The following is a 13,246-nucleotide window of genomic DNA, read 5'->3' on the forward strand; positions in this document are numbered from 1 at the left end:
TGTACAAGGTAGAGGATGTGCGAGAGCATGCCGTATATGGGTCAAGGTTGGTGGTGAGGTGCGGTAGAGGCACAAGTGATAAGCGAGTGCATCCTTGCAACTGACTGGACTGACTGGACTGGCTGGGCTGACTGGGCTGGGCTGGCGGCCAAGTGCACGGCGCACCCAACGACTGCCTCGTCTCACCTTCACGCCCGCCCGTGTGCGCGCAGACAACCGCCGCCCGCCGCCCACCGCCGCCCACCGCCGCCCGCCGCCGCCGCCCGTCACTCGCACACGCGTCCGAGGTGCTCGTTCGCCTTGACGCCCTCCCGCTCGCCGCCTGTCCTCCCCCCAGGGCACCATCGGCCTCTCAATGGAACACGCCCGCCACGACGACCGCCATCCCGTGCTCCGTGCCTCTGTCTGACCTCGCCGCCGACCGTGGGGTCACACATGAACCTGGCCGGCGCATGCACCCGCAAGGCATGGCCGCCAACACTGAACAACTCGACCGGCGGGCAAGGGCGATTGAGCAGCACCTCTACCAGCGCGCAGACGCCGAGGCCTCGTGCGCAGAGCTGGCCGCTGTCCTGCATGAGTGCGGCGCCCTGTTCTACTGCTTCCCTTATCTTCAACGCATTGCACCACTGCACTGACCGCGTTCGTTGCGCCACGCTGACGCCTGCCAGGTACCGCGCCGCCTGCGAGAGCCTGACGTTTGCCGACTTCGAGCACGCCTCGGCCACAGACGTCGAGCAGAAGCTGTGGGCCGCCCACCTGAAGGTCAACGCCATCTTCAGGCAAGAGCATAAGATTGTGCGTCCCCTGCCTCGCCCTGCAGCCGGACGAAGCTAGCTGCTAACACGCACCAGCTCAAGCGCTCCAAGGACCATGTCGTGGAAATCAGGAAGTTTTTGAAAAACTACCTCCACTTCATCAAGGCCAGCCAGCGCTACTACCGCCACTACATCTTGAACCTCGATGCCCACTTTGACGGCATTCCCGAGCTGCGCAAGATTGCCCACAAGTGGAAGGACGATGGTATGGCCTATCTTGTTGCTCACTTTTCACTTTTCACTTCTCACTTTTCATTTTTCATTTTTCATTTTTCTCTTTTCACTTTTCACTTTTCACTTTTCACTGCTCACTGCTCACTGCTCACTGCTCACTGCTCACTGCTCACTGCTCACTGCTCACAACCGCCAGCTTCCAAGACGTCCCCGCGCCCCCGCATCCCCGCTGCCCTCAAGAACAACGTCTTCCAGTCCTGCCACCAGACCCTGATCCACCTCGGCGACCTCTCCCGCTACCGCGAAACCGAGCTCGTCGACAAGGACAAGGAGCGCAACTGGGGCCCTGCCAAGGGCTACTACGACCTCGCCGCCGAGATATACCCAGACTCGGGCCACGCCCACAACCAGCTTGCCGTCGTTTCGCGCGAGGACGGCGACCATTTCCGCTCCGTCTACCACCTCTACCGCTCCCTTGCCTGCAAGCTGCCCTATCCGCAAGCAAAATCAAACCTGGAGACGGAGTTCAGGCGCATCATCGCAGCTTGGGACAAGGGACAATTGATCAGCAATCACAAGTCGGCTGATGGCAACACAGGCCGCGCTCTAGTTGCCTGGTTCGTCAGGCTGCACAGCAAGATCTACAAAGGCGAGGAGTTCGCCGCGCACGACGAGCTGGAGGGCGAGGTGCTCAGCCACCTCGCTATAGAGCTGAAGGAGCGCCCGCTGGACTCCATCCTGCCCAAGATCATACTCATCAACCTTGCGGCCGAGTACTTCGCGACGGTCCAGATGCAAGCAGCCAGTCCGCCGGAGCACATCATGCGCACCTACTTCTACTTCCTCCGACTCAACGTCAAGACCTTCTTCATCCTACTGCAGGTCCTGCAACCTGAGCTCGAGCGCCTCTCCGAGGCAGACGACGTTACCCACCAGAACGGCGACAGTGCACGACAGCTGTCCGATAAGATCACCGCTGTTGCCCGCCGCATCCTTCCTGGACTCCGGCTCTACAGCACTTGGTTCGCACGCTACTGGCAGGTGCTCAACGCCAACATCGCCGACACCTTGACTACCGTGGACGTGCAGGAGCTGTGGAAGGCCTACGCTGCGACGCTGACTCTCTTGACCTCCAGCTTCCCCGTCGACCAACTGCCGCAGGAGAACTACATGCTGGAGGAGGATACTGACACGATTGGGTTTCAGCCACTGATGTCGCCAGACACGATGAAGTTGTGGTACAACGGCGAGCTCCTCAAGCCCAGATGGACAGACATGGAGAGGAACCATCCCAACGTGGAGATGCTCATGCGCATCAAGGACCTGCTGATCGACGGCCTGCTCCTGACGCAGAAGGCCGACGCGCCCTTGGACCTGGCTGGCACCCGCTTCATCTACCGCGAAGAGGGCCTTCCGTCTGAGCTGCTGGCTAGCCCCGAGGCTCGCCCAAAGAGATCACCTCTTCTTTCGCCTCGAGCTGTGGACATGCCGCTGTTCCCCTCTACAGCCCCGATCCCTGACGACCAGAAGTCGCACAGCGTCGCAGCAGCTTCGGACTCGGCTTCGACCACAATCGCAAAGGACACGGCCATGCGCTCCATGGTCGATGACTTGGTCGGTGCGGATGATGGTTTGGATCCCCTCCCCGAGGAAGACGAAGACACGCCACCAACACCGCCTGAGCAGAGCTTGGAGGATACCGCGGTGCTCAACGATAACAGCTTCGCGCCTGCGCCCTTGTCCATCAGCGATCTGGTGAGCACCGTCAAGAACTACCGGCCCTTGTCTCCAGGTGCCGGTGCTGCTATGCTCTCTGCTTCGATGCAGAGGAGCGGGTCCACCTCATCGATGCGCGGGCCTGCGCACCTGCCCTCTCTCCCAGACGGACAGTGGAACCAGCAGTCGATCTGGGCGACAGGGATGCACGGTTCGCCGAATCCCTCGTCACCGGCGATGGTGAGCGGGTTCGATGCACGGCGACCCACGATCAGCGGCGTAGGCTCGCCCAACCTGTCCGGGCACGTCCGCGGCGAGTCTGCCAACTCGCACCTGAGCGCCGAGGCTGCGACGCCCAGCACGGTCAGGGCTTCTCGGCCGATTAGTGGCGGACTTGGAAGCGGCGCGGCGTGGGGGAACCCGAACGGTAGCGGTAGCCCGTGGGGGTCGTTCTCCGGCAGCAGCTACAACGGCTTCCAGAAGGGCCAGGGGCATGATGTGCACATGGTCAGCCCCCTGATGTTCAGCTCGTACCAGGACAAGGCGCAGAGCTCGTGGGGCCGCACGCCTCCCAACGGTCAGGGTGGGTGATGGAGCACGGCTGCGGCCCTGGCCGGCTGCGTGCTATCCTCTCTCCACCGACCACGGTCGAACGTGCCCACTGCCTGCGGCTATGGAAGATGCACGCGGGCAAGCGTGGGTGGACAAGGGCTCCTGTGGGGCTGGCTTCCATGGGCAGCATGGGATGTGCCTCGCCACAGGCCAGTCTTTGATGTTCCGCTCCGGCCTGGCGCATGCTCGCGAGGCGCCTGGAGGAAGGGTTGACATGTGCACTAGCGTCCTCTTCTATTGCTTTGGACCGACCGAGGGGGAAGCCGACCAGTAGATAGCAGCCCATGATTGACAGACGTTGATGAGGCATTGCTTGGAAGCATGTGACCACTTGGGTCTCTGCGCTCGTGTCCAAGCGATGCATGCATTGGGTGGGACCGAGCTCGTTGCGGCTTCTGCACGTTTAACCATTTTTACTCCTGTGGACTTGATCAAAAAGAAATCGAGTGCTCGTGCTCCTTGGTGATGGATCTGCTTGATCCACTTGATGCCTGATGTTCTCCACGTGCAAGGGTCGATGCTAACGTTTGCATCCTGTCCACGTCACGTCACAGCGTCGAGGACCGACGCACAGGAAGGAGTGGGGTCTGGCGTGGTGCAGGGCAATCGCGGAGTTGTTGCGGCTTGCTTGCCTGTGCAAGAGAGGCGTCCGACGTCCTGTATTGTGGCGGCCTCGACTTGCCCAGGATTGGGCGTTTGTTGGTGTTGGTGCCAGAGTCGCGTGCGTGGTGGTGGTGGTGGTGGCGGGCCGCGGACATGCCGAGCTCGCGCTTCGAGGCTCGAGCTCGGCCCGTGAGGTGGAGGCCAGGCAGGCACCTCACTGTCCTTGCCAGATCGCCCGGCCGCCAGAACAACAGCGCCGGAGGAGCAGACGAGTCGATGAGCAGACGAGCAGACGAGTCGACGAGCAGACGAACAGACGAGCAGACGAGTCGACGAGCAGACGAACAGACGAACAGACGAGCAGACGAGTCGACGAACAGACGAACAGACGAGCAGACGGACCGCCGAACCTCTGAACCTCCGAACCTCTGAACCTCCGAACCTCTGAACCTCCGAACCTCTGAACCTCCGAACCTCCGAACCTCCAAACCACTCCAGCGCTTGCAGAGTCGCAAAGCTCTCCCCCACCACCGCCATGGCTGACCGCGTCGACATGGCGGCGCTGACCGCGGACCAGCAGCTCGCCCTCGAGCAATTCACGGCCGTCACCGACCAGGACCCGACCGACGCCGTCACGCTCCTCGGTCGATGCCAGTGGAACGTCCAAATCGCCATTGCGCGCTTCTTCGACGGCGAGCCAGCCGAGGATCCCGTCGCCGTCGCACCGCAAGACGCACGGCGGCAGGAGACGCTCATGGCGGGCTTCGGCAGCCCGAGGTCCTCGACGTCCAGCGCGCGAGGGGTGAGGGTGGAGCCTGCGCCCCGCGTCGTGCCCCAGCCCGAGTCCCAGGTCCACACCCAGGCGCCGCTCGTCCTCAGCCTCCTCTGGGCGCCCGTCGGCCTGCTGTGCTCGCTGCTGGCCCGCTACTTCCGCTTCGTCGGCTACCTGTTCCCCTTCCTCCCGCGCGCCTGGGGCCGCCTCTCCGCCTCCAACGTCGGCAGCCCGCCCTCGCGCCGCTCCGCAGGCCGGCGGCCCCTCAACCCCCGCGACACCGCAGCCCGCTTCGTGCGCGAGCTCGAGGAGGAGTACGGCGCCAACACGCTGCCCTTCCACGACGGCGGCTATGCCTCGGCCTTTGACCTCGCCAAGAAGGAGGTCAAGTTCCTGCTCGTCGTCCTCGTCTCGCCTGAACACGACCTCACCGCCTCGTTCGTCCGGGACACGCTGCTCGACCCCTCGGTCCTCGGCTTCGTCCGCGACCCCTCCAACCACATCCTCCTCTGGGCCGGCAGCGTGTCCGACAGCGAAGCCTACAGCGTCTCCTCCGCCCTCAACTGCACAAAGTTCCCCTTCTCCGCCCTCATCGTCCACACCCCCTCCGTCTCCTCCTCGGCCATGGGCATCGCCGCCCGCATCGCCGGCCCAACCCCGCCCGCCGCCTACATCGCCAAGCTCAAAGCCGCCATGGCCACGCACGCCGAAGCCCTGACCCGCGTGCGCGCCCAGCGCGCCGAGCAGAACGCAACGCGCACCATCCGCTCCCAGCAGGACAGCGCGTACGAGCGCTCCCTCGCCACCGACCGCGAGCGCGCCCGCCAGAAGAAAGCCGCTGCCGAGCAAGCCGCTGCCGCCGAGCAAGCCGCTCTCGACGCCGAACAGGCCGCAGCCCGCCACGCGCACAACCTCGCACAGTGGCGCCGCTGGCGCGCCTCGACCCTGCCCCCCGAGCCCCCACCCGCCGACAGATCCACCGTCCGCATCTCCCTGCGCATGCCCAACGCCGACCGCATCGTGCGCTCCTTCGCCGCCACCGCCACCATCGAAGACCTGTACGCCTTCGTCGAGTGCTACCACGCCCTGCAAGAGCTGCCCGCCTCCAGCCCCACCCACCACCACGTCCAGCCACCACCACCCGACTTTGTCCACGCCTACGCCTTCCAGCTCGTCTCGCCCATGCCGCGCAAGGTCTACGCGCTAGCCGACGGCGGCCTGCTGGGGGAGCGTGTCGGGCGGACCGCGAACCTGATCGTGGAGCGCGTCGGCGGCGAGCTGGATTCCGACGACGACGCCGACGCCGAGTAGACGGTCTTGATTCACTCTATACACGGAAATTCTATAACACCCTGTCTTGTCTGGTATTATCAATGTGTGTGAATGTGAGTGAATGTGAATATGAGTGAATGTGAATGTGAGTGAATGTGAATGTGAGTGAATGTGAATGAATGTGAATGTGAGTGAATGTGAATGTGAGTGAATGTGAATGTGAATGAATGTGAGTGTGAATGTGAGTGAATGTGAATGTGAATGAATGTATAAATGTAAGTGTAAAGGTGAATGTGAAGCGTTATGGATAGCGCTATGGATGTGTACTCTACTTTCTTTGTCCTCTTGTCCTCTTGTCCTGCACATGGCTCTACCGCTTCCCAACCACATCAACATCATCAACACAACATCGTCAACATCATCAACACAACACACCATCATAACACAACACTCCATCATCAACACGGTCGTCAGACAACATCACCCCGCTGCCCTTGTCGCCTCGCCCTCGCCCTGCCTCGCCTTCCGTGGCTGAGCTGCGGATCCTATTTCCCGCTCGTGCGCCCGGCCCTGACCAGGTCCTGAAAGGCAGACTCCAGCCCTCGCTTGACCTCGCGGTAGCTCACAATGAGCACGTTCTGCTCGTCCCTGCTCGTCAACATCATCTTCTCGTCCGCTCCGGCATCCAGCTTGTTCAGACAGTCCAGCACGTGCGCCAGATCGGTCACCGGATGCCCGTTTGCGTCCACCTGGTGAAACACATAGTCTCGGAAGAGCTTGAGGTAGTACCGCTCGCCTGTCTCGGCCCACCCGGAACTGGGGTTCGCCGCAGAGCTGCCGGGCACGTGCTGCGAGCCGTCGAGCTCCGGCCGCTCGTTGATCATGTTGAGTTTGACAAGGAGACGCACGACGCGCGAGGATTCTAGTTCGCGGCCGAGCGTGTTGGTGAGCGCGTCCTGGGCATGGAGCTCCGAGTCGAAGACGGAGGCGAACTGGTCGGCAATGCCGCCGAGGAAGGTATCAATGTCTTTCAGAACGGCCGGGGTGGTGGGTGAGGAAGGGGTACCTGCTTGAGGCGATGGGCCAAGGAGGTATTGGATGCACTCCTTCAGACGGCCCGTGTAGATCCTTGTTATGTGCTCCATGGACTTCTGCATGTTCATGTGGGCTGTCGAGCTGTTGTTGGCTATGCACAGAACGAGCCGTCCGAGCTGGAGGAGATCGTCGGCTTGTATATCTGCCATGGGGCGTGCCGTGTCAAACTGCACCACGTCCATGATTCCACACGCGTTGAGACGGATGCGGTTCTTCGAGGTCAACAGTATCTTGGAAGGCGTGATGAGTCTTGCGGCCAAGCCGGCACCATGTATAGCTTTGAGCGCCGAGCCAATCTGGACAAGATAGCCCCATAGTGTCTGTTCTGGGACCTGCGAAGACGCAGCTTGCCTGCCGTGGTAGCGCGGCACTGGTTTGAAATGCTCGTCTGCGAGCGATTTGGCGTTCGGGTGGTAGTCCGTCACCATGATCAACGAGCTGTCTCCAAACGCCCTCGTCGTGAAGGCTTCGTGGATTGTGACCACACCACCATTCAGTATCCTCTTCCATGGCTGAAACGAGCGTATTGCGGTTTCGTTGGTCAGGCGAAAGTTCTCCAACCGGCGCAAAGCATACGTTTTGCCATCCTTGCTGGAGACGGCCTTGTAGATCCAGCTCGCGTAGCCAAAGAGGGCGTTGTTCCTTTGCGGGGAGGTGTCGAGACAGAAGAGGGAGTGGTACTGCTCGATCGCTGGCAAGGGGGTGTTGGGGAGGATCTGGCGTGCAACCTCGGCCTTTTTCTGCAGATCTTCCCGAAGGCTGTCCGGAATGAAGAAGTCGTGGGCTGTGCGCTGATAGGCAAGCAGCCCAGTCGGCTGAGGGCCTACCGGCCAGTAGAGATGGTATGCAGGCGAGGCCTGGAAGGTATTGGCGTTTTGGTAGTAGGAAGCGCCTGCGAGTCCTGAGTGGTCCTGGGCATATGGATTGATGGCGGGTGCAGAGGCAGTGATTGTGGATATGCCTGAGGATGTATTGAATGGATCGTAACCGAGGACCGACGTGGACGAGGCCGCATCCACCTGCAATCGTTAGCTCGGTGTTTGTAGTTGCTGCGGACCAAGCTGCATGTGGGGAAGGAACGAAAGATTGGGTGGTGCCGCCGGGGGATAAGTGGAGCGGCATTGGAGCGGCATTGAAGCAGCATGGTGGGAAAGATGGTGATGAGGACGTACTAGCTGTCCCTCAAAGGTCTGTGGTACGAATTCTTGGAAATCCTGCGCCTGCCACTCGGTCGAGGGCTCCTTGGTATGCAAGCTGGGTGTGCTGACGGCTGGGGATGTCAGCACGGGGAAGGCGTCAGAGGCAAGCCAGACTCACCGGAGCGCTGGGACTTGGGGGTGAAGACAGCGGCGTTTGCAGCTTTGGGGGAGATGGCGGCGCTGCGCGACGAGGGCGTGACGGATCCATTGGTACTCGCCTGCAAGGGAGTGAAGGAGGGGGAGTCGACGTTGAAGCGCTTCTTGGCGTTCTCGTTCTGGCTCAACTTGGCGTGGTCGTGGATGTACGGGCAGGCTGGACAGAGTCACCAGGGCGTTCAGCGGGCGCGGCGGCCGGGACTTACTGTTCTCGTAGCGGCAGTGTCCGTAGATGGTGACATTGCGGCAAAAGGTGTTTTTGGCTTCTGTAGACACGTCAGAGGCAGAACTTGTCGCTGTGCTGGCTCGCTCGTACCGCGACCTTTGGGGCGAGGAGACGATACCGCGCGGCGCGCGTCACCCGAGGGCCCGCCAAAAGCCGTTGCCATTAAACGGGCTTGCGCGTGTGCGTGGAGCGCGGAGGTGTTGGCGCTGGCGTGGACGTTGGCGTGGACGTTGGCGGCGTGGACGTTGGCGGCGGCGATGAGCGAGGGGTGGACGGCGTTCGGCAGCGTCCTGGGCTGGGGGGCAGCGTTCTGCAGCAGAGTCTTGGGCTGGGGAGCAGCGTCACTCCATCTGGCAGCGGACCGGCTCGACTTGGTGGGCTTTGCGCGTCTGGCGTTGCGCGCGTGCTTCTGCGGGGCGGCGGCGGTGGTGGTGCCGGGCGCGAGGGCAGGCGGGAGCGAGTCCCGCGACGACGACGACGACGACGACGACGACGGCGACGACGACGACGTCAACTCGGAGATGGTGTCGGTGGTCGAGGAGCTCGAGCTCGTGGTGGCACTCGCATGTGCGTGTCCCCTGGGCCGCGAGGGCGCAGCTGGGTGCGACGGCGCGCCTTTGTTTGGCGGCGCGGGCTGAATGGTGGGCAATGTCGGTCCCTCGCTGGGCAGAGACGTTCCTGCGCGCGCATTAGAGAGGGCGTGAGGGAGCGGTGCATGCGGGCGCGGAGAGTTGCCGTGCGTGTCGAGCTGTCGTGCGTGTCGTGCGTGTCGTGCGTGTCATGCGTGTCGTGCGTGCAGTCGCCAGCACGTCCACAGCCGCCGTGACATGGTGTTGCATGGGCTGGGAGCCGCGGAATTGCGTACCTTAGGGGCTGCGGGCAGCTTCACCACCCCGCAGCAGATCCAGATCCAGATCCAGCTTCCTGTAGCAGCAGCGAGTGCCTCTCCATCGGCGGACAGTCCAAAGATACAAGAGAGCAAAGATCCAAGCGGAGCTGGAGCAGGAGCGCCGAGACGGAGGCGGGCGTGCGAGGGCGATGGATAGCGGGAGCTGCGACGCTGCCCTGCATGAAGCTTGGCACTCCACTCCACCCCACCATGTCATCACCTGCAACCGAGCAACACATGGTTTCCAAAACAGTGAACAATACAAACGCCTTGTGCTATCGATCGTTACCTCTTCCAAGATGCACTAAACCCCCAGACTCTACAGATGCTCTCCTTGATGTCCACCTTTTTCATCTCTACAGATGCTACTCTACTAAACATCCTTCTCAACCTCTGCAGGTGCTACTTTACTAAACATCCTTCTTAACCTCTACAATGCTACTCTACTAAATATCCCTCTTAACCTCTACAGATGCTACTCTACTGAATATCCACCTTCTTAACCTCCACAGATCCTACTCTACTAAACATCCTTCTTCAACTCTACAATGCTACTCTACTAAATATCCTTCTTAACCTCTACAATGCTACCTACTCGATATCCACCTTTTTAATCTCCACAAACCCCTCGTCTTCCTTCCTCACCTCCACCCTCAGAACCCCGTCTTCCAGCTTCGCAGTGATGCCATCCGCATCAACACGCGCCGGGTTCGCCCTGGTACCCAGTCGCATCTTTCTCTCAAACGGCCCCACCTTGCGCTCCTTCACGGCGAGCGTCTCCAACAGCGCCTCGTCGCCCGGCCGGTACATGACCCCAGCCACAGACAGCTCCGACTTCTCCGCGTCCCAGTTGACGCCCACGTCCTCCTTCTTCGCGCCCGGCAGCGAGACGTGGACAATGTACGACGACGGCGTGTCGAACAGGTCGGCTTCGGGGATAAAATCCGAGTTCTCCTTGCTGGCAACAACGCCCTCGTCGTTACCGGCTCGGGACCAAGGGTGCTGGGCCATGAAGGCCTCGAAGAATTGCGTTGCAGCGGCAGAGGGGTGGAGTCCTGTACCGAAGCTGTTTAAGCCTCCGCATGGTCCAACAAAGGGCATACTGCCCCAGTGTCCTGCTACACCGGGTCCGCCGTGGTGAGGTGGACCGTGGTGGCCACGAGGGCCGTGGTGACCGTGGTGCGAGCCACGAGGACCACGGTGACCAGGTCCGTCGTGAGGAGGGCCATGGTGCCCACGAGGGCCGCCGTGGTGGGCACCAAATCCTCCTCGTCCCCCAGGGCCGTGACGGCCTCGGCGACTGCCACAGCGGCCGTGGCACCCGTGTCCATGAGAGTGTCTTCCTTCGCTGCCAGAGCCTGAGCCGGCAGGGCCCTCGCCGTTGTCTTTGTCGCTGTCGTTGTCGTTGTCGTTGTCGCTCTTCTCACCATCCTTCTCGCCATCATGCTCGCGGTGAGGAGCCTGCTCATCGTGGTGAGGGGGAGGACCAGGCGGAGGAGGGCCACGGTGAGGCATACCACGTCCACCGCCAAAGAACTGCTGACTCCATCCCCACGGATCAAAGGGAGGAGGCTGCTGGCCTTCGCGGTTCTCACCACGCTCGGTCCCCTCGTTACGGTTCTGACCAAAGAAAGGGTGATGGTTGCCCTGCTGCTCAAGGCTAGCGAGGAAGTCCCAGAAGGGAGCCGTGTTGTTCATGTAGCTGAATGAATTGGAAGAAGCCATTTCGGATTTCTGATGAGGAAAAAAGAAACCAGTCCAACCTACCTGATCATGCACTTATACACATGTACGTTTCTAGGCATCAAGCTTCACGTGCAGGCGTGCGTAACTTCACCCCTCTTCGCCACGGCCCAAGTAGGTCGTCAGATGCGCCTCGTTGCGTCACAGGCCAATAGCACAGCTCTTTCTATATTCTTGGGAAGCAAGCAGAACTCCCAAGAAGAGTCATGGCAGATAGGCGTCCCTGCCGCGTCTCATGGACGTGTCTAGCCTTTCAGGTGGTAGGCATAAAGGTGGTTGCGCGGCCTCCGCGTGGTCACAAAGGGTAAAGCTTGCCTGCCATCGGTGGCTGATTCCTCCGGTGTGGCGTAGGGAGGCGTCGAGCCATGAGTCGCTTCGATACCGTTCGCGGGGTCTTGCGAACACTCTGATGCCGATGTCTGGAACAAGTATTATCCCAACCTCGGAGTGCGCTAATCGGGTAAGTGCGCCTTCAAGTGCAAGTTGTGCGCTGGTGCTGGACATGGTCCACGTAGTTGTGTGGTGTTTGCAGCCACCTCGCTCAATGCAGGAATGACGCCATGGTACATCAAAAGGCATCAATGCTAGAGAACAAAGACGAAGCATGTTCATCGCAGGAACTGCTCGTGAAGACGGTCAGGGACGCCAGGCTCTTGCTGTTTGTAAGCGAATATATTACCCACTGAGGCGCTCGGTGAACGGCAGACCCCGACAGTCACTTTCAATGCCTCGAGGCAAGGCTGAGGACGAGAGGGAGAAGCTGGTGGCGAACAGGTCTCTCGCGTAGCTAGCGTGCGCGGAGTGGGGTAAGAGGGGCAGCTCATGACGGTAGCAAATATACAAACAATTGCTTCGTCAAACCTCACCTCGCCATTGCACTTACACTGCGCTCTCAAAATAATAGACCAGCTCCAAAACAAGTATACAAAATCAATTGACTTCCTCACAATGCCTGCCATCCCCACCTCCACCTCCGTCAGCGAGTCTGCCGTCATCGACGCGCCCTTCAGCGATGTCTGGCACCTGATCAAGCTCCAGGACTTCAGCAAGTTCTGGTCGAAGCTCGAGAAGAGCGAGTTCGTCAAGGGTGCTTCCCCCGAGACCGACGTCGTTCAGTGGACGTTCAAGGATGGTCAGACCCTCGAGGTCAAGCAGGAGGAGCACTCCGTACGTTTCTACAATCACCTACAATGCCCAAGGCTAACGCGAATGCAGAGCATCGACCACTTCATCACCTATTCCGTCATCTCTGCTAAGCCCGAGCTGAGCTACACCTCGGTCGTCTCCACCATCCGCGCATACCCCGTTACCTCCGGCAAGCACGAGGGCCAGACCTTCATCACCTGGACTGGCAACTTCTCGTCCGACGCTGACGCGAGTACGTGGAAAGATGCTCTCGTGTTCTGCACAATGTGCTAACAGACGTAGGTGTCATCCAGGACGCCAAGTTCAAGCGCCGCGAGGCCCTCGAGGACCTTGCCAAGGCCGCATCGAAGAAATAGACTTCTGGCGCTCTACCCATGGCAATGGCGATAACAAGACGCTGCGAATACGGTATTTGACTACCTCCAAGAGGAGGAATAGTTGCCCAGTCTACAATGCTGTGGATGAACGAGTTCTAATACCAAGTACAACAATATATCCCTACAATCAACGCAACTCGGCTTTTCTCCAGTTCACAATAGAAGACGCCTGGTTTTACATATTCACATTGGAATACGGCATCATCGTGAGCACATATTTCAGACGCTCTGGCTACAATGAGATCCCGACCGTGCGTCTCCACGAGGACATCTGCAAGTGAATCCCTCCCTCTGTCCTACGCAGAACCCGCTGTTGTTTGCCTTCCTACTGACTGCACATTGACCACTCAGCGAACAGCGACGTGTACCAGTCGGGCGCAGTTCGTGCTTCAAATCTCTGCGGAGATGGTGTCGTGGTCGTCGCTGTCGGTCTAGCTCCAGGCATTTT

The 13,246-nt window shown here is 60.5% G+C and overlaps 6 protein-coding genes across 7 annotated transcripts, besides 16 other annotated features; 4 read left to right on the forward strand and 2 right to left on the reverse strand.

Moving 5' to 3' along the window:
* Positions 1-99: 99 nt before the first annotated feature.
* Positions 100-145: a tandem repeat.
* A 71-nt stretch (positions 146-216) lies between these two features.
* Positions 217-264: a tandem repeat.
* A 171-nt stretch (positions 265-435) lies between these two features.
* On the forward strand, positions 436-3,299 carry EKO05_0007044 (uncharacterized protein; the record flags this gene model as incomplete). 2 transcript variants are annotated; one of them, XM_038940684.2, is made up of 4 exons in its annotated part: positions 436-580; positions 672-798; positions 855-1,023; positions 1,189-3,299. In XM_038940684.2, 4 exons carry the CDS (start codon positions 468-470, stop codon positions 3,297-3,299), a joined length of 2,520 nt encoding a protein of 839 aa, XP_038797570.2. The 2 variants fall into 2 exon arrangements, with proteins under 2 accessions (XP_038797570.2, XP_059492925.1); XM_059636942.1 differs by having other exon boundaries at positions 436-798.
* Positions 1,043-1,119: a tandem repeat.
* Positions 1,120-1,179: a tandem repeat.
* Positions 3,300-4,017: 718 nt separating the features above from the next.
* Positions 4,018-4,067: a tandem repeat.
* A 9-nt stretch (positions 4,068-4,076) lies between these two features.
* Positions 4,077-4,355, forward strand: EKO05_0007045 (uncharacterized protein; the record flags this gene model as incomplete). Its single annotated transcript, XM_038946286.1, has 1 exon — positions 4,077-4,355. The coding sequence occupies one exon, from the start codon at positions 4,077-4,079 to the stop codon at positions 4,353-4,355; it is 279 nt and encodes a 92-aa protein (XP_038797571.1).
* Positions 4,186-4,322: a tandem repeat.
* Positions 4,328-4,414: a tandem repeat.
* Positions 4,415-4,458: 44 nt separating this feature from the next.
* On the forward strand, positions 4,459-6,006 carry EKO05_0007046 (UBX domain-containing protein 10; the record flags this gene model as incomplete). Its single annotated transcript, XM_038946287.1, has 1 exon — positions 4,459-6,006. The coding sequence occupies one exon, from the start codon at positions 4,459-4,461 to the stop codon at positions 6,004-6,006; it is 1,548 nt and encodes a 515-aa protein (XP_038797572.1).
* Positions 5,795-5,837: a tandem repeat.
* Positions 6,007-6,073: 67 nt separating the features above from the next.
* Positions 6,074-6,231: a tandem repeat.
* A 117-nt stretch (positions 6,232-6,348) lies between these two features.
* Positions 6,349-6,431: a tandem repeat.
* Positions 6,432-6,457: 26 nt separating this feature from the next.
* Positions 6,458-6,464: a tandem repeat.
* Positions 6,465-6,491: a tandem repeat.
* Positions 6,492-6,512: 21 nt separating this feature from the next.
* Positions 6,513-9,472, reverse strand: EKO05_0007047 (PAB-dependent poly(A)-specific ribonuclease subunit 3; the record flags this gene model as incomplete). Its single annotated transcript, XM_059636943.1, has 6 exons — positions 6,513-8,081; positions 8,235-8,332; positions 8,380-8,574; positions 8,624-8,683; positions 8,734-9,305; positions 9,453-9,472. The coding sequence occupies 6 exons, from the start codon at positions 9,470-9,472 to the stop codon at positions 6,513-6,515; spliced, it is 2,514 nt and encodes an 837-aa protein (XP_059492926.1).
* Positions 9,055-9,097: a tandem repeat.
* Positions 9,110-9,153: a tandem repeat.
* Positions 9,379-9,439: a tandem repeat.
* Positions 9,473-10,123: 651 nt separating the features above from the next.
* On the reverse strand, positions 10,124-11,257 carry EKO05_0007048 (uncharacterized protein; the record flags this gene model as incomplete). Its single annotated transcript, XM_059636944.1, has 1 exon — positions 10,124-11,257. One exon carries the CDS (start codon positions 11,255-11,257, stop codon positions 10,124-10,126), a length of 1,134 nt encoding a protein of 377 aa, XP_059492927.1.
* Positions 10,912-10,949: a tandem repeat.
* Positions 11,258-12,223: 966 nt separating the features above from the next.
* EKO05_0007049 (uncharacterized protein) lies at positions 12,224-12,777 on the forward strand (the record flags this gene model as incomplete). The annotated part of the gene is made up of 3 exons (XM_038940819.1): positions 12,224-12,442; positions 12,491-12,653; positions 12,704-12,777. 3 exons carry the CDS (start codon positions 12,224-12,226, stop codon positions 12,775-12,777), a joined length of 456 nt encoding a protein of 151 aa, XP_038797574.1.
* Positions 12,778-13,246: the final 469 nt, after the last annotated feature.

Source organism: Ascochyta rabiei, chromosome 11, assembly GCF_004011695.2.
Source record: "Ascochyta rabiei chromosome 11, complete sequence".
Lineage (NCBI taxonomy): Eukaryota > Fungi > Ascomycota > Dothideomycetes > Pleosporales > Didymellaceae > Ascochyta > Ascochyta rabiei.